At 51.2% G+C, this 26840-nt stretch overlaps 1 protein-coding gene across 5 annotated transcripts in view; it reads left to right on the forward strand.

Moving 5' to 3' along the window:
- The window catches only part of NINL (ninein like), a 157482-nt gene that overhangs the window by 103879 nt on the left and 26763 nt on the right, over nucleotides 1-26840 (forward strand). Inside the window, exons 10-19 of one of the 5 annotated variants that reach the window (XM_047744205.1) lie at nucleotides 920-1056; nucleotides 2400-2540; nucleotides 7612-7786; nucleotides 8867-8977; nucleotides 9585-9665; nucleotides 15738-15948; nucleotides 18143-18252; nucleotides 19237-19565; nucleotides 21737-21875; nucleotides 22726-22877. In XM_047744205.1, the coding sequence (XP_047600161.1) occupies nucleotides 920-1056; nucleotides 2400-2540; nucleotides 7612-7786; nucleotides 8867-8977; nucleotides 9585-9665; nucleotides 15738-15948; nucleotides 18143-18252; nucleotides 19237-19565; nucleotides 21737-21875; nucleotides 22726-22877 (1586 nt within the window). Of the gene's footprint in view, nucleotides 1-919; nucleotides 1057-2399; nucleotides 2541-7611; nucleotides 7787-8866; nucleotides 8978-9584; nucleotides 9666-15737; nucleotides 15949-18142; nucleotides 18253-19236; nucleotides 19566-21736; nucleotides 21876-22704; nucleotides 22878-26840 lie in introns of all 5 variants that reach the window. The other 4 variants (XM_047744206.1, XM_047744208.1, XM_047744207.1 and 1 more) reach the window with 4 other exon arrangements.

The raw sequence follows: 26840 nt of genomic DNA on the forward strand, positions 1-26840 counted from the left end.
TTTGGGAGGTGGGAGAGCAGTGGAAATCAAGTGTCTGTGGTATAAGTTAAAAAAGGGAGCATGCCTCATTCCCATGTGTGATCTGGGAATGCGGTGGCTCTTTATCTACAGGCCCTGACGTGGTGCCTGCCTCTGGACTTGGACATGACTGATTTTTTGACGTCATAGAAAGAAGCAGGGGTCAAGAATACTCAAGACGAGAAAAGCAAATGCAGCAAGTGTTATTAGTTGAGCAGAGGGGTTTACGGGTATGGTTTATTATTACTGTGGTACAATACATGTAAATTGTTTTATTCTCTTATTTTCAGAACCCTGAGGGGAAAAGAGTGCTCCACTCTTTGTGGTGCTGGGCCATGGCTCGTCTGTCAGATCATTTTTCCACCCACCCGTACACACATTTCACAGAGATTCTATTAGCTTGAAATGATAACAACTCAACTCCAACTGGCTTAAGCAGAGTGGACGTTAGGGGCTCATCTGGACAGGCACTCGGGAGAAGGCGTCCCAGGGGTGTTGTCAGGGATCTCTTTACACTCCTCTGCTTGCTTCTCAGTGGCACTGAGCTCAGGTCAGGTCTCCTCATACAGCTCCCAGGGCCAGCAGGGTCCACACAGCAAGTTATTTCACAGGGAGAAAGGCGTCTCCCCTGGTCTCCTGTCAAGCCCCATGATGTCCTCTGCTTGGGACATCCATCTTCTGTGTCAGTTACTTTTTTAGGATGAGGGTCTCTGTCCAGCCTGGAGCACATTCACATCCATAAGATGAGTGGTATAGAGGCAGAGACTTTACACATAGAAAAGTTGGCAGGTACTGCCTACAGGACATTGTGGATCTGGGCCCTGCTTGCTCTTAGGAAAGCCAGGAGGTGTTTGGAGAAGCCACACATCCTTTCCTGCCCAACAGACTTTGCTATTTCCAGAGTCTCGACTTCAGTGTGGACGAGAAGGTGAACCTTTTGGAGCTGACCTGGGCCCTTGAGAACGAGCTCATGATGGTTGGTGGTGCCACTCAGCAGGCAGCCTTGGCCTGCTACCGCCAGGAGCTAACCTTCCGCCAGTAAGAGCTCAGTGTGTTGGGGTTGGGGGGGTGGGCACAGCTAGCCAGCCTGCTGAGTGGTGGGAAGTCCCGGGAAATGGGCATTCTGCCCTTGTCCACCCCAAGCCAGTCCCAGGGGCCAGGGAGCTCGACACCACCTTTTCCACTGGCTCTCCTTTAATGGGCATTTTGGAGGAACAGGGAAAGAGCTGAGTGCTCCCTATGCCTTGAGTGACATCCCTGTGTGTGGCCTGAGGGGGCCTTGCTGATTGGGTTTTTACAGCCACAGAATTTCAGAGTCACTGGCCTGTCTTCACACTTAGAAACTGATGTCGAGGTCCTCCCTTAGCCCCTGTTAGCAAGGTTCCAAAGGGGGCATTTGAACATGATGCTCATCCTGCTGACACTGGAGCTCTTGGATGCAGAGGCGAAAATCCTCCAGCCGGCAGGGATGTGTTCCAAGAGCAGGCAGAGGGCTCCTGAGCTGGGGCAGCTGGCTGGGGAAGAGAACAAAGTGTTCCTCAACATGGTCACCAAGAGCAAAGTGAGGGGGGAGGGGCAGAGAAAGAGTTCCATTTTAGTTGAGTTCAGCTTTCGATTAGCTGAGTATTCAGGCCATCTGTCTGCTCAGCAGATTGGCGTAAAGATCGTTTGTGTTTATTGGTGTTCCCAAGCTGCAGAAAAGAAATCATGATTTCTGTCCTCAAGATTTTGCATTCCATTAGGAGCTGATGGGTGAGCTTTCTGACCTCAGGCAGCTCTGCAAATAGGACCCCAGAAAGACTGCCTTGGGAAGGTAGAGGAAGAAAAGCTCCATGCTCTTCAGGGGGAGAAATGGTCACCAAAATGGCAGGTGTCAGGGAGTGTAGAGCTGCAGGTGTGACCTGCTCTGGAGGACTCAACTGGATGTCAGGCTGCAGGTGTCGGGGGTGTGACCAGGCAGGACCATGGGTGGCCAGCCTTCTCCCCCTTCATGTATCTAGTCCCAGATTAGGTGCTGAGGATCCCTGGGAGAGGAGACAGGAGGGGAGGGGGCATGGATAAATTTTCACCTGTTCTGGGCCATCTGGAGGTATGGCACACTGTAAGGCTCTAGGTTCAGACTTCCTTGGTTCAGAAACTTTCTAGAAACCTTTTTGACACATCATTTAGCCTCTCTCTCAGTATGTGCACCTGTAAAAGGGACAGAGTAATTCTGGAAACCAATTTCAGGAGATGGTTGGTGGTGGCAGTGAGGTCGGAGCACAGCACTGCCCACGCTCAGCATCCCGTTAATGCAGCCCCTTTTGTCATTCATGCAGACACAGGGCTTGCTGGACCCAGAGCAGGTGTCCTCATCTCACCCTGTTTCCTTCCTGTGGCAGGGGGCAAGTGGAGCAGATGGCAAAGGAGCGAGACAAGGCGAGGCAGGACCTGGAGAAAGCGGAGAAGAGGAACCTGGAGTTTGTGCAAGAGATGGATGACTGTCACTCTGCCCTAGAGCAGCTCACAGAGAAGAAGATCCAGTAGGTCTTGGGGTCATACCCAAGCCCAGGGTGGCAGCTCCTTAGCAGCTGGGTGGTGATTCTCTAGCGCTGGCCACGGGTGGGTGGTGGATGTGGCATTGCTGCTAGCTGAGGCTGTGGTCATGAACATGCTGGAGCTGAGGCCCTCCTGTTTCACCTGAGCCAGTAGAAATCTTGAAGGTGCACCTCTGGGGATGTCCTTCCTGGAAAGAAGAGGGGTGTATTTAAAAAACAGCCTTGTTCTTTATGCTGTGGGGACATGTGCAGGGGCATCCAGCTATGTGTGCCTGTGGACTGCAGGGAAAATTCCCATTCTCTGCTTTATTAATGGGGTCTGTCACACTTAACCCGGGTCTTCTGTATGTGCCTGTGGATGGTGACATGGATGAATGCTTTGAAAGAGGGCTGGTGAATGGTTTTGGAGCCTGACGAAAGGAGCCTGGCATGGTGGGAGAAGCCCAGAGCCTGAAACCTGACCTCAGACGTTATGAGGTACAATGGGTTAAGCAGACTCCTGGTGAGCTGTCTGTTGCACTGGTGGGGCTGGTGGCTGCACAGACCAGAGGGAAGGATTTCTGACCTTTTATGGAGACAAAACCCCCCTCTCTGGTTTATTAACCAAAATGTGAAGAAATCCAGCCTGAAGATCAGCCCCCAGGCTAGGGCAAGTAGAGGAGGGGCTTTTCACCCCACTGCAGGGAACAGTCTGTTCTATGCTTCCCTGGCAGGGCTGAGCTGGTTGTTCACTTTCTGGAAGCTTTTGTCACCTGGAGGTGTCCCCTCAAGGATAGCAAAGGGTGTGCATTGTGGAAAACCAGTGTGCTATACTCAGCTCTCGGTAGTTGTAGTAGTGGGGGCACTGGGAGGCTATGAGCCTCCCACCTCATTCTCCCTCCGCAGCCCTTGCTATGACCCTGGGTGGACGGAGCCCCTGAGATTCCTCAGCTGTGAAGTGGGAATGGTGACAGACTGTGCTCTGGGTGGAAAGCTACCAGTCCTTGTGTTTGAGCCCTCAGCGGGGTTTGGTGCCTGTAGCCACCAGGCACATCTCATGCCTGCGGGTAGCTGAGCACAGGCCTCCTCGAAACGGGTAACTTAAGGAAGAACTCAGGTGGTGTATGTGGCTTCAATGAGCAGGTGTGTGAGAGCCTGTGATAAGCCAGCCATCTGGTTCCTGCATCTCTGGGATGTTGCCTCTCACTGTCTTGTGTGGTTGCATTTGAAGGGAACTCTTTCCTCACCCCAGCCCTGCTGGCAGTGTTTGACATGATCTATATGAAGCCCCCACATGCGTGGCCCTGGGTGGGCAGTGTACGGACATTTTACCTGCCCCCATCCACCTTACAGCAGGCTTCTGAGCACCATCCCAAAAAGGCCTACTCCTGCCATGTGTGGGGACTGTCACGGTCACAGTTACAAAGCCCTCACCTCCATGGCTCACAGTGGGAGGGATTGGAGACATCGAGGGGTGTAGCCTGCTTTTCTGGGGCTCCGAGGTTCACAACGTGGCCATAGTGGATGGGGGGGGTGGTTTCATAGCCACACAGGGCCAGTTGATTGTGCCCAACTGAACAGTAAGGGTCGAAGACCAAGAGCCCGTTTCATCTTCAGCAGAGATGCTGGGTGCCTTGCTTTCACTGTGCAGCTGGAGGTCTGTAGGTTGAGGAGCCCCTCAGCCCCCTAGGAGGGAGCTTCTGTTGCAGCCTGGGAAACTGTGATATGTTGTGCTCCTGTTGTGCACTGGGTATCCTGACTCCGCAGCCACAGTTATCCAGATAGGCCATTTTGGCCCCATTTTTCAGCCAAAGAAACTGAGGCTTGTAGCAGTGTAGTAGCATGCCATAATCACACAACCAATGTGGCCTAAAAGTTGAAGCCAGGTCTCCCATCTCCTTGTCATATGCTTTCTCTGAGATAAGAGAGTGTGAGGCCCTGGTCTGCCTTGTATTCAGAGTGTAAGAAAACAGACCCTTAGGCAGAAGGAGCTCTTCCCAAGCTGAGGTCACCTGGAGTCACATACTGCCATCCTAGGTCAGTACATGAGAGGGCCCCACCGGCTCACCCTCCCATAGGACCCATGCACTAGGGGTTCCAAAGGAGAGTACTGCCTATCCCTACTGGTCTGTGGGGGAGCAGGCTCAGAGCTGAGCAGGGCCACCCATCTGAGTCCACAGGCCTTTGGAATCGCAGAGGCCTCGGACAACCTTTCCTTCCTGGGGGTGGCTGGGGAAGGCCAGATGCAGCAGGCTGAGATCCTGGTCTGCTCTCCAGTAGAAGTCCACACCTACCTCTGCCTGGCTTGGAGAAGAGGTGTGCAAGAAATGGCATCAAGGCTATAGTAGGGAAGAGTGCTTGTGTGTGTGTGTGTGTGTGTGTGTGTGTGTGTGTGTGTGTGGCTGTGTGAGTATATGGTGTGTATGTATAAGTGTGCACTCATGCATACTCACTTCCATCATTCCTACATGAAAGACTCTCACAAGATAATGGGATGTTCAGGAGACCATCAGCAGGGCTTGGTGCCTGTAGCCTGTAAGGATACTTTCATCAAATTTTCAAAAATATTTCTAGTCAAACCTGAGAAAATAAATAAACATGGTCTCACTGTAAGGAGGTGGTAGTAAGGCCATGGAGCCCCGGGTGGGGCGACCAGCCATGACACCGTGACTGAGTAGCTGGGTGGACGTGCTGGCTGTGGCCTTGCTGAGCTGCCCTTCCCTCCGTGTGGAACATGGGTGGTGTTTTTCACAAGGGAGGACTTAGGTAAGAAATAACTGCATATTGTTTCTGCTCCTGTCAGCAATCGACAGTCTGTATTCAGCTGATTCCCTTCTAGCATCCAGCCACAAGCTTCCCCACTGACCACTTCTAACTGAGCAAGTGTCTGTGGGTGAAATTAGAGTCCTTAGCTGGTTGGCTTTTGCAGCTGCTGATGTATGATTTTGCTCACCTGGTGTAGTCTCCTTAGTTCCCTGATCTCACAAAATAGAGTGTGAGGTCATCTTGGGTTTCCACAGAGTGAGCCTCTCTCAGTCACAGCGTGACTGAAGGAACTTTGGAAGAGGACAACAGAGGGATTGCAGACACACTTCTTCCCTTCTCAGTGCCTCCCCTGCCTCCTCATGGCCCTTCTAACAGCATGGGTCTGTTGTTAGACTCACCACTGACGTTGGAGGCTTGGAATCTGGCCTGAGCAGGAGAGGGACTGATTCTGGTGCCACTGAGATCTTGGGTCGCAGCCTCCTAGGGACCATGGGGCAAGAGGGGCCCACAGGGGCCTGTCTAGAATCTGGAGCAGCCTGACTCCCACATGATCTTCCCGTCTGCCCTGCACTGCCATGTGCCAACCCTTGGTTAATGTTGTTCAAGGGAGAAAATTCCTTTTTAAAGAATTGTGTCCAAGAGCTAAATGTAAGTTGGTTTTAGATCAGTTTATAACTGAAAACTGATTTGCTTCAGTCATGGCATATTAGGCTTGCTTCTCTCCCAAGCACATGGGAAGAATTTTCTGATATCTTTCCTGGGGTCAGAGAATCACAAACTTGGAAGCCTTATCTGGTCAAGGGGTCCATGAAGGCCCTGTGAGTTTGGATTTTGCCCTATGAGTAATGGAGCATTATCAGGAGTTTTTAGAAATAGCTGTTATGGCTGCATTTGGGTTTTTCTTATTATAAGAGAAATAAGTGATACATGCTCATTATTGAAAAACAAGTAAAAGTAAAAATAAAAGCAGAAATTTCACTCAGAGGTTATCACTCCTGAAGTTTTTTATGTCCTTCTTTTTTCCACGCACAGAATTATTTACAAAATGGTATCATATCATATATGCTTTCATGATGACTGCAGAGCATCCCGTTATGTGCATCTGCCATATTTTATTTACCCATTTTTCTTTTGTTGGATATTTCTAAAGCTTTTAAAGAATGCAGTGATATGGTCAAATAGGTGTTTTTTAAAACTACTCCAAAGGTTTGTGGAGTGTTACATTAGCTAGATTCATCTTATTGTTTTCCCCTAAGTAATAGCTGCCCTTTCTCCATCTCCTTTCCTGCTGGGTGTTCTTTCCTTAAAGTTCTGAGATGAGAAAGTCTAGACTGTCTGGGACAGGGGTGGGAGGGACAGTCTGGGGAGAAGGACAAACCCCTGGTGTTCTTTGCTGAATTATTAACATTGCCAAGCCTTCTGCTAAATGAAGTAAGAGTTTTGATCCTCTTCATTCTAGAGAGACTTGGTTTGAGAAATCCTGCTAAGCAATTGTTTCAGTGATAAAACTAAGATTTGGGGACACCTGGGTGGCTCAGTCAGTTGGGCGTCTGCCTTTGACTTGCGTCGTGATCTCAGGGTCCTGGGATCGAGCACTGCGTCAGGCTCCCCGCTCAGCGGCAAGTCTGCATCTCTTTGCCCCTCCCCCGTTCTCGTGTTTACTCTCTCTCTCTCTCTCAAATAAATAAATCTTTAAAAAATAAAAAATAAAATAAGATTTAGCACTTTTTCTGCTAAATTTCTATCAGTTCTTACAAAAGAGTAAGCAGAAACTGAGGGGGAGATATGCATCCTATCTTCCCCTCTGATTGCTTTGGGATTCGCAGTCTGCAGGTTTTATGTTGCCTGGGTCCTGCACGAGGGGCTTACTTTGGTACACAGCTGGTTATCCAGGCTGCCCTGCTGTGGGAGGTCGCTGAAGGGCAGAGGGCATCAGAGAGGTCTACCCACAGAGCTCACTGGCTAGCTTACTCCAGAGGCTCCAGGGACCTGCTGGCCTCCCTTGTCACCTTCCTAGTCCTGGAGGGTGTGGGGACACATCCACCATCAGGCCCAGGGTAGGGGGGCTTTAAAGGAGGACCCCTGCCCTTACAGCATGTGCAATTTAGCCGAGGCCCAGTGACCCCATCTGTCAAGCAGGAACAATTGAGTCCCAGACAGTGTGGCCAAGTGCTACAGGCAGGAAGGTTCCAGGGAAGAAAGGCCAAGTTGCCCAGGGGATGTCCCCCAAGAGGAGGGGGTCATTATGGGCCTGGGGGTCCCCTTGGGACTCAACATGACATATTGACACGTGACTGGGTGTGCTTCACAGGCATCTGGAGCAGGGGTACCGGGAAAGGCTGAGCCTCCTGCGATCTGAGGTGGAGAGGGAACGTGAGCTGTTCTGGGAGCAGACCTGCAAGCAGAGGGCCGTGCTGGAGAAGGACCTGGAGCGCCTGCGGGCCGAGGAGGCCAGCCTCCGGGAGAAGCTGACCCTGGCCCTGAAGGTAGATGGGGAGCAGTGTTTCCCCAGGTCACCCTGCCCTGAATGACAGTAAGGAGGTCGCCTGAATGTTCATCCTCCCACTCCCCACATTTTCCTAGTCAGGAGCTGGAAACCTCCTAGGAATCTTAAGTTTACATTTCCATGGTAGGGAAATGCCTGGGATTTCTAACTGAGTAGCATCAGCTGTGGCCAGAGAGAACACATTTCTCAGCCAAAGCAGTAGGGTCCTGGCTTTTCCACAAGAGGTATTGCCTCTTCTCTCTGGTCATGGGGGACCTGTAGAGCTCTTACTTTCTGCTCTGGCTCAGGGTGACAGTGGTCAGAGAGGGTCAGCAGCCACAGCCAGCTTTGCTGCATGCCCTCCCCACCCCGAGACCAGAGTGTCTGTGGGATCAGCAAAAACCCAAAACCTAAAGCTTACCCTGCTGGAGTCCTGGGTGTGTAGCATGAAGCAAATGGGGTTTTCTGGGCTTTGGTAAATGTCCCATGACCCATACCCACCCTACATTTGGTTCTATCCAATGAGCTGTCCCCTGGCCCCATGTCTCCTGGTCCCTCCTGGGCTCCTGCCTTCCTCTCCTAACTCGGAGACAGCCGATTCTTTCCACATCTGCCTGGTCTCTGTCTCCCTGGGGGAGAAGCTGTGTCCTTGCCTGAACTGTGTCCTTACTACTCTTCTCACTGGTTTCCTGTGTCTATGGGCACTGCCTTCTTCCCCCAGGGGACATCTGAGCTGTGAGGGTGCCATTTCCAATCCCTCTTTCAGACAACAGCTCAGAAAGGATTGCCTCCAGCCTCTTCTTGTGTTACTCATAGCCTCCTTGAACATTCAGGGCGGGAAAAGAAGGGGCAGTGGGGAAAGCGACAGGCACTGGTGAGGGGCTCTGTGGTGCTGGTCCCCAGCACAGCCTCTACTGCAGGTGCCAAGGCAGTGAGCACCAGTCATGCTGCATTTGCAGGTTTCTTTCATGATTGTAAGTGCTGCTGAGGGAAAAGTCCCTGATGCAGAGGGGAGACAGGCTGCCCACAGCTCTGTCCTTCACTCCCAAAGTCCAGCAAACTGCTGGCTTGTATCTTATAGGAAAACAGTCGATTACAGAAGGAGATTATTGAAGTTGTGGAAAAGCTTTCGGAATCAGAGAAGCTGGTCCTGAAACTTCAGAATGACCTGGAGTTTGTGTTGAAGGACAAGGCAAGTCCCTTTGCTGATTCTGAGTTTCTGGGTTCTGCGCAAAAATTGTCAGGGACTTGAAAAAGAATACATAGGTGAGTGAATTCAGTTATTTCCCACTACAATTCTAGAATGGAGAGAAAAGCAGCAGGGCAACTCTCCTTCTGTGTTCTTCCATTTTGTGCCAGTGCCAGGGTACTTGTACACCCTAGCAATGCTATGCCTGCTGGACATTTAATGACAGTGCCATCTGCACAGAACCTCATGATGGGTTCTCAGTGGTGAGGAACACAGAGGAGAGCTCCATGCCCATCATGAGATGTCTCCCTCTGGCCCTGCCCATCACTTTGAGTAAAGGAGGGAAGGAGAGGTGCTGCATGGGGGTGTCCCAGGCATCTGAGGCAGGAATGCACCCCAGGCTCCAGCTGGGAGTAGGACCACCTTCCATGAACTCAGAGCCTCCTTTTGCCTTGAGGTCTTTTAAAAGAGAGGAGGGAGGAGGAAGAGGGATGGAAGATTGTACCTAGAGATGCTGAGCCTATTGGGAGGAGCACGAGAGGGTGATAACACACATTCTACCTGGCCTAAGGTCCTGTCTGTCATTTTCCTGTGTGGGTCTGACTTTTAGCTGGAACCACAGAGCACAGAGCTCCTGGCCCAGGAGGAGCGGTTCGCGGAGGTCCTAAAGGAGTATGAGTGCAAGTGCCGGGTACGTGCCCCGCCCAGCCCCCTTTGCCACCTTGAGCCATCACATTGCCTTTGTCTTGTACTGGGGCCATTGCTCTTGTCTTTGGTGCATGGAGCCCTCATGCACCCCTGCCCCACACCCTCTCCCTTCACCCAGCCCACTTTGCAGCAAGAGTGATGGTGCTGGGGAAGGTACTAAGAGCTTGGCCCTCTAGAGACCTCCTGGTGCCAGAAGGCCACATAGCCCTCCTTAGCCATGCCTGCTAAGAGCAGGTGTGGAACTCATGGGATGGGTGGGTGGTACAGGTCACCAGGGTCTGACTGGTTTAGATCTGGATGGTGGTATGCACATCTTGTCATTCATGGCAGGCCACATTCCTGGCCTCCACATGAAGGGTAGTCCAGCATGTCTCGGCAGGAGCATCCTTGCATGTGCAGAGCAGGTGGAGCCTCTGATCTCAGCCTGTATTCTACAGACGGGGCCCCCAAGTCTCGTGTTCCATAAAGAGGGGGGACCCAACTTGCCTACACAGTGCCCGTGCTCATCCCCATGGGGCGGGCCAAGGGTGCGAGACTGGCACCAGTTCTGAAGGCACTATGCAGGTAGCCACACCTCGGGGGGCCATCCGTTCAGTTAGAGACACCACAGAGCAGGGCAGAGGTGATGAACAGTGTCATTGGTGCTGAAACATACCACCACCCTGTGACACTCTTAAAATTATCCAGGATCCCAACAGCTAAAACATTATTGTGTGATCTTAAGGGTCTATTACCAATTTACTTCTTAATGATTTCCCTCCAAAGTAAAGTCAGAATTGACTTTGTTCCTGCTGCATGTTGCTTTGGCAACACCAGAGGATAAAGGTGAGCATGCGTGCTTTTCAGGAGTGTGATATAACCTACTGCTTTCTGCCCTGTGCTCTTTCCTCCACTCCCAACCCCGAATACTAGGGTGCCCTTCCGGAAATTCCTGTGTGTGTGGTCAGCTGTGGCACCCTCCTCCTGACCCTCCCCCGGGCGTGTGCTGGATTGGGGTTGGGGTGTGTCCTGATGGTTGGGGTGCAGTGACATGTCATGTTTCCTCCCTCCTTTTAAGCTTGTTGCCTTGATTTAGAGCCTGTAACTAACTCAACTAATATGCTACTTTAGTGCCCTGGATCTTTCTAACAGACATAAACCCCATCTTTCTCTCACAGAACTCTGTTACTCAAAGAACTGTTACTCACTTCACTTCTGCTTCTTGAAATTTGACTTTTTGAAACATCAGAAATATAGTACATTTTAGTGTTAATCTATTTATTTAGAAATTGGTCTTTCCATTCTTTGACTATTTTTGCTGTTTCAAACTTACATTTAGAGCATTAAAAAAGAACCTTTTTATTGGAAAATAATTTCTAATACATGAAGTTACAAAAGTAGAAACAGTGGCAAGGGCACCTGGATACCCTTTGCCCACATTCCCCTGTTGTTTACATCTTACTCTGTGTGCACATTGTATACTTGTTTGCTGTGTGTGGATGTGCATACACAGGGATTTTCTGAACATCTGGGAGGGACTGACATGCATCATGGGGCCACTCTACCCTTCAGCAGGTCGGTGCGCTTTTCTGACCGGGCTTAGTCCTACTACCTTGCGGAGAGGTGTGCCGATGCCCGAGAGTTGATTGTTAAGAGTTCATGAGTTTTCAGGGCGCCTGGGTGGCTCAGTGGGTTAGGCCACTGCCTTCGGCTCGGGTCATGATCTCGGGGTCCTGGGATCGAGTCCCACATCGGGCTCTCTGCTCGGTGAGAAGCCTGCTTCCCTCTCTCTCTCTCTCTCTCTCTGCCTTCCTCTCCGTCTACTTGTGATCTCTCTCTGTCAAATAAATAAATAAAATCTTTAAAAAAAAAAAAAGAGTTCATGAGTTTTGGCAGCTTCTTGTTACACTTTGGAAAGCTTGAAATCAGCTCTGGTGGGAGTTACTTACACCACAGAAATGTGCCAAAGCCAGAAGTCTGGGCTTTTCTTCCTGAAGACCCAGCTTCCCATTCCACCTAACTGTGGCACACTTAGTAACTTTCTGATTCCCGCTGATACAATACCTTAACCTGCTAGTCATATTTCTGTTCTGTTAGTTAATCTAACAGTGTCCTTTAGACCTTTCCCCTGTAGGACCGGATCCCGCGGAGGGTCACATGCTGCCTTTGGTTGTCATGAAACATTCCACCTCAGGCCATTCAGGCTGCTGTAACAAAGACGACACAGGCTGGGGGGCTTATAAACAAGAGATTCCGTTCCCACAGTTCTCAGCCCCAAGTGGTGAGTTACAGAGACTACCCCAGTGGAGCTGCCTCGTGAGATCACTCTATTTGTACTGACAGGGAGATTGCAGGAGTCATTAAAACCCAGGGAACAAGGGAAAGCAGGCTCCTTTTAGTAGGGTTTGGGATGAATATTCAGAGGGGATTTTCACATTATAATGAGGCTCCTCAGAACTGTGGGTCACTTCTGGCACTTTCTGCTTCATCTGTAGTCCAGCCTCTTCAAATGCTTTTTTTTTCCTTTCTAGCAATTAGTTTGTTTTTAAAAGGTGAGATTGACAGCTAAGCAGAAGGCTTAAGGAGTTTAGTTCCTAAAAAGTAAAATGAACAGTTAGGTAGAAGCTTTTGCTAGAAATTTCCTGAGCCCTGGGGGTGGAGGTGGGGGGCTCAGGCCAGCCGGGTGTCTGGTGACAGCCCTTTTCCTGGGACAGACAGAAAGCTGCCTTCAAGGGAGCTCTAGGGTCTCTAACAGGAGTGCACTGATCTGCTTCATGAGGCTCTACCCTCACGACCCTATTAAAGGTCCCGCCTTCAAAACCTTCACCTTGTGTGTGAAGATAACCTGGAGTTGGTGGTGGGGAGAGGGCACATCCAGTCTACAGGGCTTTCCTCCAGCTTTTGTCTCTGACATGGGTATTTTTAAAGTGATATTTTAAAATATTCTTACTTTGTGTTTTTCTGATATTTTCTTTTGATTAAATTGAGATTGTGTGTTCTCAGGGGGACGCATCGGTGACGTTAATTTTTGATCACCTGTTTAAGGTGTTGCCTAATTTCCCCACTGTATAATTACTGTTTGTTTGTTTGTTTGTTTCTCCCATGCAACTAAATGAGCAGTCAGTGGGAAGACACATAAAGACCACATAAACATCCTGCTCTTTATCAGAATTTTCCCTGGGTTTAGTCTCTGCTTCAGTCTTTACCATGATGGTTGCCAAAGGATGATTTCCCAAGCCCAGCACCCAACTCCACACCTATAAGTTGACCCTTGGAATTCTCCCATGAGCCAGAGGAGTCCTGCTATTCTGCTGTTTTTGCTGCTAGAGCATCACAGTCAGTCTCCAGATGTGGAGACTTTCAGCCTTCCCCACAGGGCATCACCCAGCCTTTCCAAAGTCACTGCTCAGTGTTTCCCTGTATTTTGTGACCAGGATATTTGTTAGCAAGGAAACCATGCTTTCCCTTGTTGCCAAATCTTCTTCCTACTTAACTATCATTTCAGCTTCTTGTCATTTCCTTCAACTCTGAGTCTCCATTTTCTCAGTGAGGCTGCCTTTGTTAAAGGGGAGTGTTAAGTGTTAATCATATTTCATGTTTCTGCTGTTGCCTTGGGTGGACACTGTAATGGAGGAGCATGTCCTTGATCAGAAACCCCAAATGTAGATTTTCCCTCTGCATTTCCACACTGTTACCCATGGAATGTTTGTGTGTCCCCAGATTCATATGTTGCAGCCTATTCCTGCAGTGTGACGGCCTTAGGAGGTACTGAGTCTTTGGGAGGTGATTAGGTGAAACGTATTAGTGCTTTATATAAGGGATATAGAGAATATCCCTTATATAAGGGATCCCAGAGAGCTCCGCCATCTGTTCCACCATGTAAGGACACAGGAAAAGATGGCCATCTATGAACTGGGAGGCCCTCACCAGACCTTAAATCTGCCAGCACCTTGATCATGGACTCTAACCTCCGGAACTACGAGAACTAAATTTCTGTTCTTGATAATCCCTGTCTGTGGTATTTTGTTATAGCAGCAGAAATGGACTGAGAACACACACCAGCCCTGACCGAGGTCCCCACCATTGCCCATCCCTGGGTGGTTTTTCATCCCCCCCGTTATGTGTGTGCTTACCCGGGCCTCACTTGTAGCTCCAGCCAGCCTGCTGGCTCCCTCTTCTTCTCCGATGCTTCCCAGTGCTGCCGTTGAAGTCCCACCCTCCCCTCAGACCCTTAGTACTGCAGGATTCTGGCAATGGGCTTGTTGCCATTCCTGGCTGGTGTAGTTGCACCTTTGGCACCCATAGGCACCCCAAGTAAATGTGAGTCCCTGTGGAATTAGACAGGTGCCTGGCTCCCCAGCCCCACCAGACACCCCTTGTGTAGAGTTGGGGCCCATGGCTGGTGCCCAGGCTGGTGCATGTCACCCTCATCAGTTAGAAGTGGCCGCGCTCCCTGCTGTGTCCTCAGAGCAGAGACATCTATCCCCAGCATAGCACATAAGAGAATCTGCTTTCTGGCACTTCTGAATTTCTGGGATGTGTGTGTATTTTCAAAATTTCCAATACAAGGTACACATATAATTTTAAGTTTTCCGATAGGCACATTAAAAAAATGTAAAAAGTAATAGGTGACATCAATTTTAATATTTTATTTAATTCAGTATATCTACAATGTTACCATTAAATCCTTCTTTTAGAATCCAGTCTTTGAAATTCGGTGTAGATTTTAGGCTGCAGCACACTTCCATTCAGACTCACCACACCTGAGATGCTCGGTGGCCTATGTGGTGAGTGCTGCTTTCTTAGACATCCTAGGGCTGGAGCAGCAGTGACCATAGGCTATGTCAGGAACCAGGGGGTGCTTGCTCTGCTTTGCACACTTGTCCCAAAGCTCTAACTTTCTGCCCTGCCCTTCCCCCCCACCCCGAGACAGAACTACTTCCTCCATGGGGAAACTTGCATATTTGTCTAGGAGATTCTGAATGAGGTACAATGACCCTCTGTGAATCTGAGCTTCTGATAAGATCTGTGCAGAGCCTGTCCCTTCTTCCACCACCTAGAACTGCCACTGAGAGGCTCCTTCTCCAGGGGAGATGCAGTCACAGGCCAGGTGCTGGCCTTCAGGAACAGTTTTGGGAAGATGATGTTTATTCAATGAGAGCCTCCTGGAGAGGAAACTTAAATAGGATTAAAAACCCAGTGAGGGATATGGAGCCTTGTGGATGTGCCAGGGGCTGGGCCCCAAGTCCTCTCCATGTGGCCTTAGTTAGCTTAGGCTTCCCCCAGAGGGAATATCCCAAAAGGAGAAGCTAGTTAAAAGCTGCACCCTTGGAAGATGGGGCATCACTTTTGCCATCACTTTTGCCATGGGGCAGTCACAGTCCTGCTAGGCTTCCAGAGAAGGAGGACACAGACCCAGAGTCATGAGTGGACATGGCAACACAAACAGCTGTGGTGTGCTGGCTATGGGACTGTCTGAGAAAGTGACTATTAACTGTACCCTTTCTAGCCATTTGAAAAACATGACCAGGTGTACTTGTTGAGATGTTTCTTTCACGTGTGGACAGAATTACACTGGTTGCAAATGTGACCCTTCCTCTGAAGCGTTCATGACCCTCCCCAATCCCTCCACTTCCCCCAGTGTGCGTGCTCACCCAAACCCCATCCTTTCTGTTTGGTACGATCATCTTGGCTCTGTGGCCCTTGGTCTGAAGCACCTGGTATCATCTTGGCTCAGTAACTGTAGAAAGAACACTTCCCAGATTCAACAGCAGCAGAGGAAAGAATCCCAGGACACATCCTGGCACCCTGCTGTCTCACACTCATGTCACAACATCCCTGGGGTTTCAGCTCTTATGGTTCTCTGTGTTTTCTACACTTCTCCTCAGTTTCCACTCCACTCTCTCTTTTTTTTTTCTGAACCTGTCCTGTATATGGAGTGCTCAAAAGTGGTGCAGGGTCCTAGAAGGTTGAGAAGTGGCCCCTGCTTTTGTTTGGCTCATTTAGGAGGCAGGAGGGCCGCTGAAGTGTTGTGTGCTGGCAGTCAGTGCCTGGCACTCGGCTGCTGTCTTGGCAGGCGGGCTTCACACTGCTCCGCTCCACGCCGCTCCTCAGGCGGCTGCTCTGGCTGCAAGGGGTGTCTGGCTCTGCCCTACAGGACCTGCAGGACCGCAATGACGAGCTGCAGGCTGCCCTGGAAGGCTTGCAGGCACGGTTGCCTCCAAGCTGGCATAGCCAGCCCCATGCGCAGCCAGAGGAACGGCTCCTCTCTGGACACGGACCAGCAGGTAGGATCCCAGTCCTGGGAGGTGATGGGTAGTGTGCTCCTGCTGTGGGAGACCAGAGGCTGGTGGCAGTGGGTGTCTATCTTCCCCCCACTGCACGGGCTTCCCCCCGGTCCAGGAGGACTCTGCAGGAGTGGGGGGCCAGCTGCCCAGCCTGTCAGGCTTCTGAGGGATCATGTGTCCTTTGAGTGGCCACATGTGGGAGAAGGGCCTGTAACCCAAGGCCAGAGACAGTACCCACAACGCCCCCCACAAAGGGAGGTAGAGGAGGGAGAAGGGTAAGGGTTTTTCAGTTTGGGTAGAATGATGAAGTTTATGATAACCTGGTAGTGACCTCAGGACAGGCATGTCCTAGTGGGCTTCTTTGGTCATGGGGAGGATCCAGAGAGATGCCCTGGGGTGAGCGTTCGGCATGCGTTGGACATAGTTATCTAGGTAAGGGAGGAGAGGGGAGGCTGGAGTTAGCAGGGTGGTGGTGTCCCAGCCCCTCTCAGAGTCTGATGCTCAGAGCATGACATCTGGTGTTGGGTCTGTGACAGCTCTCAGAGAGGGAAGGTAAATACGTAAAATGTGTCAGAGACTCCTGATATTCACAGAGGCCTCATGTGGACTGCAACAGAGAGGGCTGACATTTATTCCCTGGATGGTATGGAAAGGGTCGAGATGGGGTACAGCTGTGGCACCCCAGAAGGCCCGGCTCCGTCCTCCTGTGCATAGCACTGACACCAAAGGAGTTACCTGACAAAGACCAGAGCTTCACGCTCCTTAACTCTTCAGCCTGTGCAGTTTGGGACAAGCTCTAACTACCAAGAGGCCCAGTGCGCCATGTTTAAGGGGCACTCCCTTTGTCACTGGAGGAGTGTGGGATGCACAGAGTATGGGATACTTGTCCAGAGCTACCAGCCAGATCCCAGGGAGCAACAGAGCTAGGGACCTGTACCTTGGGTGGCCCTTGTCCAAAAGACCTTCGACTGGGGCACCAGAAGGCAGCCCTAGCCACTGACTCCCCCAACCAGGGCCCTTTCTGTTCCCTTTTGCCCCCCACCGCCCTCCCTCTGAACACAGAAGTTCTGTCAGCCCCTTCAAAGGAAGAGGGCTCTGCTGCCACAGGAGAGTTTTGGTAGAAGGGCTGTGTGGATCGTGGCAGCCATACCATTACTGCTTCCAGCTGGAGCCACTCCTGCTAGCCGCCCATTCACCTGGACCTACTTGGCCAGAACCAGGTGGCAGATCCGGCTTACAAGTCAGGGGCTGCCTTCTTTACCAAGGTGCTTATCCTGACTTCTATAGGCCCCAAGACCCTCACTCTATCAGTTTTTTTCATGGCAAATTGTTAAGGGGTGTATCATCTCCCTTCACTTTCCCAGCCTCGGACCAACACAAAACCTGAGCAGTGGCCAAAACTCACATTCTGAGTCAGCCCTTTGGCATGTTATTCAGTAGCACCAGGAAGGAGTCTCTGGTGCCCCAGGGTGGGGACGGTGCTTATGGTTCCACGGGCGCCTTGCAACATGAGCAAGAACATCTGATATTGTCAGTGAGGAGAATCCTCAGGAGCAAGGGGTCGCTCATGTCCCCTTTCATGTGATCTGCCAGAACTTTGGCTCATGAGTATTTATTATGCCCAACATATTTGTTGAAAAGCCATGTTATTATCATGTAATAGTAAGTAACATAAAGCCTCCAAGAAAAGGGCATAGCCAGAATAAAAAGCTTGAAGAAATAAGGCTCCTAGTGCCTCGTCGTAAAGCACTGACTGCCACAGGTCGCCATTGCTCGGTCTTCCCAGTTCCTCTGTGCACCTGGCGTCATCGGGGAACAGAATTCAGGGAGCAGTAAATGTACCATGCACCGCATCTTTTAGGGAATCTAAGGGCCTGACAGATCTTGCAGGGAGCCTCCTGCTTATATCTTTGAGTAGTGTGTGTTCTGGCAAAGACTCAGAATGCTGATTTCTAAAGAGCTGCTACCTTGAGAACTCAACATTGCTTGTGGAAACCCACCAGGGTCAGCTTTCTCTGCCAGCACCACATTCCTCTTACAGAAAGGGCCCATGGAAGGTTGTGCATGGTAGGGGGCATGGTGGAAGAAGACTGGGCTGAATACTCAGTGCCAGCCAAAATGTCAGATCAGAGGGCTGGGAACGGCCCTAGGCATCCTCGGCAGGGTGGAAATGGGAACATCTCCTTGTTTGCAGGCATCATTTCATTTGTTGGTGACTCCATTCCAGTGAGTTTAGAAACGGAGATAATGGTGGAGCAGGTGAAGGAACACTGCCAAGACCTCAAGATCCAGCTGGAGACCAAGGTCAGGGCGGGTAAGGGTGGCCACAGGGACACAGAGGAGCCTTGTGCCACATGCTGGAAAGCTTCACTCATGTGTGCATGTTTCCATGTGCACACGTGCGCCCTAGATCCTGTGCCCCTTAGGAAGCCTGTTCGGGGACAGGAGATTATGGGGAAATGTAAATAAAATGAACATTCTGCCTCACACCTTCTTTGGAAGGAGGCAGGAGAAGAGGAATGACCAGTAAAGGGAGGGAATGGGGGTTATGGGTCCCAGAGTGTCACGGGGGTCACCCTGAGACCAGACCTCCCCGCCCACACTGCCATCAGGAAATTACAGCTTCCATCTGTGTTCTAAGCTGATGTGACCCTGGGATTGCCCTTTGTGGGGTACTCTGTGGCCTTATGGCCAGGACCGTGCCTGAGTCTGTCTTCTTAGATGAGCTTGTCCTCTGCTCAATTAGCAGACTGGTGGTGGGGTTTTACTGAGGGACATCTCCATGACTTGTTTCCACGATTTGTTATCAGGCATAAGAGTAGCAGCAAGAAGGGATTGCCTGTCCGGGGCTTGTGCCTCTGGGCTCTCTGGATGCATTAGCTAGACATTCCTGCAGTAGTCATGCCCCAGGGGCCAGAGGATGTTCAGAGCCACGCACTGGTCTCAGAAAGGATCCGCAGTTCTCTCAGTTGTCCCACTGTCTGCCCTCTGGATGGCCGGGCCAGGCATCTGGCCCAGCGTGATCCTAGCCTCTATTACCCATCTGCGGGACCTGCCTCCTGGGGCCCTTGTGAAGGTTATGGGAGACAACAGCGCCCGAAACCAGCACCAGGAGAGGCTCTCCTGATCTTAGCGCTGCTCTTTCCTTTCACAGGCCTGTGTACTTCTTTGGGTCTGGGCCACAATTCTCTGGGTGTCATGCCTAGAGGTCTGGTATTTCTGTGTTGTGTTGTCCAGTAAGTCATTTTTAGGACTCCTGATCAGCACTGCTCCCATTTCTCTTTTCAGGTCAATTCCTACGAAAGGGAAATGGAAGCGATGAGAAGGGACTTCATGAAGGAGAGGGAGGAGATGCAGCAGGCCTTCAGGCTTGAGATCCACATGCTGGAGTGCCGTAGGGCTGACCTGGAGGTGCTGCTTAGGAAGTCTCAGGAGCTCATCCGAGGCCTGCAGGACCAGCTCCAGCAGGTGACCCGTGGCCCTCTCCCGGAGAGGGCGGACTTGGGGCAGTGCTGCATGCAGGCGCTGTCTGGCCCGGCTGGGCCGCTGGCCCAAGAGCAGGACCCACTGGAGCAGGAGCAGCACCAGAGGCATCGGACTGAGCTGCCACGAGTCAGGTCAGGTGCTGCATCCTTTCAGGATCTTACATCTAGTGGTGCTTGCCAAGAATCCAGACTTGAAATTTCGTCAAGCAACCTGCTCAGAATCTTAGTGCCTTCTAAAGGGGTGCTTTTTCTTGGGGCAGTTAGGTGAGCATTGAAAGAACAGGTCAGGAGTGCATGGGTGGCTCATTCAGTTAAGTGTTAGACTCTTGGTTTCAGCTCAGGTCGTGCTCTCAGGCAGGCACAACTGAGCCCCTCATCAGGCTGCATGCTCAGTGCTATTTGCTTGAGATTCTCTGTCTTCCTCTCTTTCTTCCCCTCCCTGCATTCACAGGCATCCCCCCCCCGCTCTCTAAATAATAAATGAATAATATAAAATAGAAAGAAAACAGGTCATCAGGTAGGAATTGTCCCTTTGTATTAAAAATCTGTGTTAACTAGAGCCTAGGAGTTAAAATTCCTTGTAGAATTTTGCCTCACACTTGGAAAGGTTCTTCCTTTGAAAAGGAATGTTCTTTGAAAAGATGTTCTTCCTTTAGGATCTCATTCTAATAATTCTTTAGTATCTCATCCTTTAGTATCTCATTCTTCCTTTAGTATCTCATTTTCTAGGACATGGTATTATAGGACATGAGCAGATTGATACAAGTTTTAAAACCCCTAAAACAATGGGAAAGACAAGTAATTTGGGTTAGCGAGTTTCTTGGAAAGGCCAGAAGTTATGAGAAAAGGAGAGGAAAGTTTTATTTGGAAAACTGGAATATGGCATCTTGTGTCCATATTCTCAGTTGTGTCCACAACTGAGAGAACTGCGGATCCTTTCTGAGACCAGTGCGTGGCACTGAACATGTGTCCAACAGTGTCATAGTTATATGAGACTTATCCATGTGTCCATTCCTTATTGAGTGGGTCTGACTTGGTAGAGTGAGTGACTAGTTATTTTAGCCATGGCGCTAGTTAGTCAGCCCTTCCATGTCCTGAGAGGTGTCTAGGACCCACCTAGCTCAGGAGGGGATGACCACGCCCAGCATATGTTGACCCAGTGCTGAGCAGATGGCTCATAGTGTAGGGGTCCACTGCACCATGCTCCTCACGGAGGGCCTGTGCAGGGCTCAGTGCGGTTCATTGCTGGAGCTGAGTGCATGTGGCCTCAGTCATCCCCTGCTTGCAGGATTTTGACAGCCTTTATGTAGAGACCATGCCCTCCAATGTGGGTGGGTGTGCTCTCCCCTTTGGCTCAGTGATTGGAGGTAGCCCAAGTACATTGGATGTGCTGTGAAAGAACCAGACCACCCCCCAAGTCTGTGGGTACTTCTTCCTCCCTGGAGTCGGATCACACCAGTGGAGGGCCAGCAGGCCCTCAGGTGCCAATGGAAACTGTCACTCTCCTACAGGATGATAAAGGTCATTTTTAAGTCATGTGCTTCCTCTGAGCTTTATTTTCTCTTAAACCCTAGAGCTGTGCCCCCACTGGCAGCAGATGGGCCCGTGTAGGGTAGCCCCTTCCACCAGCCCGCGCCAGTCATTTGGAGGACCTGCTTGCTGCTCACAGTCCCTCCCTGGGCTGGAGCTAGAGCCACAGCTGGCCACGTGTCCTGTTCTCAGGCCGACGCCAGCCAGGAACAGCGAACATGTCCTTAGTGCCCTCACCTTGGCTGGGACTCCACTCTCCCAGGGCCATGAAGGCCTGGTGCCCAGCAACTAAACCAACTTTTCAAGAGGAGCTTTAACTGTAGGCGAGATACACACATCTCACTAAAGTTTTAGACCAGCACTGTCCTTAGTACTTCCTGTGATGGGGGACACGTCCTGTGTCTTCTCTGTCCCTGATGGCAGCCACCAGCCGTGCATGGCTACTGAACTCTGGACATGTGGCCTACATGACTCAGATTCTGAGTTTTTATCCTATTTAGTTATAATCAGCTTACACTTGAACAGTTATATATGTGAATGGTTTCGTGTCGGCTTCTAAATGTAGAACCCAACCCCACTGAGGGCATATCCTCCCATAGACCCTCCACGGAGGGTCCCAGGGCATGGATGGGGCACTAGGGTGAGGGGAAGAGCAGGCAGAGGAGGTCTGCAGTCAGGACAAGAGGAGCCTGTGAGGAGGCCTTTCCAACCCAGGGGTAGGACTGGGCCTGGAGCTCTGCCCACAGTACCTGTAACATGTTCTGTTTCTGTAGGAAAGAGGCAGAAGTTGTGCGGAACTACGAGCTCTCAAGGATGCAAGCCCAGCAGGCTGCCAACTGTAAGCTCTTAGTGCTGCAGCCTCGGCAGGAGAAGGAAGAGGTGCTACTGAGTCCCCTGCTGCAAGTCCACGAGGTGACCAGGAGGAGCAGAGGCAGGGCAGGGGGAAGGAGATGCACTCACGTTGGAGAAGTCAGCTGCTGAAGCTGCAGGAGCTGACAGGCAGGGAACAGGGAGAGCTTTGCAAGCCCTTCGCCCTGGAGGAGGAGAGGCTGGAGCTCGCCTGGAGGAAGTAAATGGAAAAAATGTATGGGAAACAGACATGGTGTGGGCCTGTTTGTGGGATTGGTCAGCAGTGGCAGATCGCGAGCAGGAGGGGACAGGTGGCCCCACTCCCCTTTCTGCAGGCAGGAGGGGGCAGCCCCTGGCCTGGCTGGAACCTGTGATGGGTGTGGCCATGGGCAAACCAGGGGTAGAGATGTGCCAGGCCAGCTCCTGTGCCATGTGAATGCTGGGCAGAGCCCAGCCCTGGCCCATGGAGAGCCTTTGGAGAGCCTTGGCCTCAGAGAGGATGGTCAGCATGTGCTCATTGTCAAAGAGGTGGCTTCTGCTCCCCCTGAGAGGTGGGCACAGGTGTACCCATGTAGGGTGGACAGGAGAGCGGTTCTGGGGGAGCCAGTGCCTCCTGCCAGCAGCTCAGCTGGTCTGAAGCCAGATGGAAGCACAGGAGCTGCTCTGTGGAACAGGAGGAGATGCCTTACCAGCTCACCCCACTGCAGTGGGCAGAGGAGAGACAGAAGTCGCTGGCTGTTCTGGAGCGAGCTAGGCACCTGAATGGGGGGCTGGTCCCCGCAGGGAGCCAAGGGCAGGCTGTGGAGGAGCAGGGCCAGCCTGGGGAGAGCAGCCTGGAGCAGGGGCTGCAGCACAGCAGAGACAAGGCTAAGGAGGGCACTCGCTCCCCCAGCCTCCCATCATTGGTCCCCAGGTGGCCGGGCAGGAGCAGCTCAAGTCCCTGCAGGAGGAAGAGGCCAACACGACCCTAGAGAGAGAGGAGGATGACATGAAAACCAAACTTCTGCAGCTGGAAGATGTCGTCCGGGCTCTTGAGAAAGAAGCAGATTCAAGAAAGAACAACAGGTGTGGTTTCTATCCATTCGTAGAATGTCAGGCTACACCCTCTAACCTCTCACCTCCCACTCCACTGCATGGGCCATGGCACAGCTGCTGAAGGGAATTTTGTAACCATTGTGCCTGTGCAGGGGTCATAAGCCTGGCCCTGACCCCAGGCATCCCAGAGGTCACCACATGCCCAGTGAGTGGGTGAGGGCAGAGCTGGGCCTTTCTGGGCAGCTCCACTGATGTCCCCTGCTCTTGACCTTAGGAAGTCCTTGCTAGTCTCACAAGGACAAAGACTTTGCCTGGAGCCCCGCTTTAGTCCTGGGTCGCCTGAGCCCTCTTTCTGCTGACTTTGAGCAGGACCCACCACTTTGCCCCACCAGCATATGCTCCAGGCACTGTCCTTGAACTGCAAGCTCCTGAGCTTTGTGAGTGGGGCAACAGACAAGGCCGTCCAGCCCAGGCACCTCCTGAGAGGCTCGGGCTGGGGCATGAGTGCCCCAGGGGTTCAGGATGCTGCTGCAGTTGATGCCTTCAGGGAATCCTCCAGCTGGGGAGGTGGCCTGGAGATGTTGGTCTGTGGGCCAAGTTCAGAGAATGCATCTAGGGCCTCCTTCCCAGGGTTCCCTGAGGGACTTAGGCTGACACATGCTCTTTGTCAGAAGCCCAGAATTCTAGAGACTAGGCTTTTCCAGATGCTGCAGCACATGGCCTTAGATGTTTTTCTGGTTACTTTGGAGCTGGAAGGCTTCCCTGGGAGATGTTACGGGTACTGGCACAGACATGTGATATGGTCCGTGCTCTGTGTGCTCACTTGGTCCCATGACCCCTGCACAGCACACCTGTGTGGGGCCCACTTCTTGTGGAGATGGAGGCTCTGTGAGGTATTGTTTCACTTGTCAAGTAGGTGATGCTGGCTCCCAGCAGACCCAGGCCTGTCTTGGAGCATGATCATAGGTGTGTGGTGAGACCTACAGTCCAGCTCAGGCATCAGCTCCTGCAATCTGGGTGACCGTGGGGAGAAAAAAGATTATGTGGGATTGACATGAAACCAAAAGGAAGAAATGTCAAGGCGCCACTCAGCTTGAGACAAGACATTAGCATAGCTGGAAGCCTCCTAGGCACAAGGTCTCCTCACCTCCTGGAGATACCATTACTTGATGTCCTTGCTTCTTACGTGGGTGTCTCTAAACCACAAAGCACCTTGTCTGTGGTGGCCTGTCTTCTCAATTTCGTCACCTATGGAATGCAGAGGGTGCCCTCCCCCAGAGGGCCTGGAGCATGAAATGAATGTAGAACACACACTTACTATCCTGGGTGCTCCACAGCAAGTCCCTGACACCCAGAGGCTGGTCTTAGACCCTGCGGACACACCATGGGCACCTGTTCTGGGCATGAGTCTGTGGCAGGACCCAGGCATGCGCAGAAGCAGCCCAGCACCTTGAGCCTGTTGACCCCACAACTAAAGTCACAGTTGTAGTCTCAGGAGGGTCTTCACCCCTTGACAGTGCTAATGGGGCATCTTCTGTGTGGGGCACAGCTAGGGATCACGGCAGGCTGCAAGACAGGTTTACAGCTTTGGGTCTGTGGGGGAGGTGCCGTGCTTCCTGTGTGTCTCTGTGTCAGGGAGAAACGTGCTGCTGTTTCAAGTATGAGGAAACTTAAAGGCTGTGCTGCCGAGACCATGTACATTTCCCAGGGACATGTGCACGAATAGTGAAAGCCTAAGAAAATATATAGAAATGACCAGCCCAAATTCTGGTAGTTTTCTGGGAGGAGAGTTGTTCAGGTCTGGGAAGGTGGAGGAGGACCTGGGGAAGGAGCAGACTTTGCCCAGGGTAGAGGGCTTTGGGGAGCAAGGAGATGGCTGTGCAGAAGGGAATGTGGGTGGGAGCCGGCTCTTGCGGGCATGAGGAGGGCTTTTGGGAGGCTGGCTGCTAGGGCCCTGAGGCGGGCAGCTATAGAAACGTGCTCTTTGTTAGCCAGGGAAAGAAGATTGGATTGCAGGGGTCGTAGGGTAGGTGTGTAGAAGGAGGTGGGTAGAGGGCAGGAGGAGGCAGTTACTGCAGCTCTCCAGGCAAGAAGTGACAGTTGCTGGGGGCCCGAGTGATAGCATCAGAGGTGCAGGAAGTCACCTTACAGGAGTGTGGAGGCCAAGACGATGTGTTACAGGAAGATGGGATTTTCACAGGGAAGTTGGAAGTGGGCCCCAGAGCAGTCGGAGGACTCCCCGGAAATGCCACTGACCAAGAAAAGGGGAGGGCAGCATTCAGTTACACTTGAGGAGTCTGTGGTGTCTCCTGTGGAGTGAGGTAGGTGGAGAGTTGAGGAAGGAGCCCCCCAGAGGAAGGAGAAGCCAAGGAGCTGTGTCTTTAGGGGAAGTATCCCACAAGGAGAGAGGAACACTTGTCTCCAAGGCCCTTGAGAGGCCAGTTCACACAAGATGCACTGCCTGCTGGAGTCCACTGTGCTCAGCAGCATGCAGACGCCTCCGGAGCCCACCGGCATCCCTCACCCCCAAGGTGGGTACCCAGCCCCTGCTCTGGGAGGGCAGGTTTGTCCCTAGCACCAGACAGTGGACCAACCCCTGGCCACAACTCCCAGTATATTGGCCTTGTGGCCACTTTTAAGGAAACACATGGGACCACCTTCCAAACCCACACCAGAGCCGGTGTTGGTGGGGTAGTGATGAGCATAGCTGCCTTCCAAACCCACACTAGCCATAGGCACCTTGGCTAGCAGAGCTCATACCTGCAGGATCTTAAAGGCCTTTGTGGAGATTTGGGCCTTTATCAAGGAGAAAGCAAAGTGCAGAGAGTGACATGACCAGATTTAGACTGTGACAGACTCTCTGCCAGCAGCTTAGAGAGCAGAAGTGGTCTGAAGGCCCACATGGCTGAATTCATCCACGGTTGCTATTGCTATTTTGCTGTATACACAGTTCCACACACACCCTTTTCAAATTCTTTCTGAATCATTGGAGATCATTGCAGACATTATGATACTTTACTGCTAAATATTTCAATATGTTATTTTTTTCCTAAAGATTTTATTTACTTATTAGAGAGATAGAGAGAGACCACAAGTAGGCAGAGCAGCAGGCAGGGAGAAGCAGGCTCTCCGCTGAGCAGGGAGCCCAATGTGGGGCTCAATCCCAGGACTCTGGGATTGTGACCTGAGCCAAAGGCAGCTGCTTAACCAACTGAGCCACCCAGGTGCCCCGCCAACATGTTATTTTGTAAGAACAAGAAGTTCTCTTGCATATGCACAGTATTGTTAGCACATGTAGGAAGTTTAATTCGAACACACTGCTATTTTTAATTTGCACTCCACTTCCACATTTTGTCAATTGTTTCAGTGTGTTCTTTGTAATTTGTCCACCTACCCCAGATCTAAGCAAGGATCATGGTATGCATTTAGTTATCATTTCTCTTTAATATCCTTTAAGTATATCAGTCTTCTTAAATTAGTTTTTCTGTCAATGGATACTGACTTTTTTTTAAATCATGGCAATGTACACATAATATAAAATTGATCATTTTAACCACATAATTTAGTGGCATTAAACATGTGCCACGTGTAACTATCACCACTTTGTACTTCCAAAACTTTCTCATCATTCCAACCAGAAACTCTCTATTAAATGATGATAATTGCTAGTATTTTGTGAGGATTTTAGCATCAGTATTGGTCTATAGTTTGAGAAAGATTAGCATGTTCTTCTTTAAATGTTTGGTTGGGTGGCTCAGTTGGTTGAGTGTCCAACTCTTGTTTTTGGCACAGATCGTGATCTCAGGGTCCTGGGTTAGAATGCCGTGGGTGGCTGAGGATTCTCTCTCCCTCTTTGCCGCTCCGCCCACTCACAAGCATGCTCTTTCTCTCTCAAATAAATCTTAAAAAAAAAAAAGAAAAGATTCCACTGTTGACATTGGTTAGTCTACTCTGTCTAGTTGTTGCTCTATGTGTGTATTAGTTTCCTACTGA

The sequence above is a fragment of the Lutra lutra genome, chromosome 9 (genome assembly GCF_902655055.1).
Source record: "Lutra lutra chromosome 9, mLutLut1.2, whole genome shotgun sequence".
Classification (NCBI taxonomy): Eukaryota; Metazoa; Chordata; class Mammalia; order Carnivora; family Mustelidae; genus Lutra; species Lutra lutra.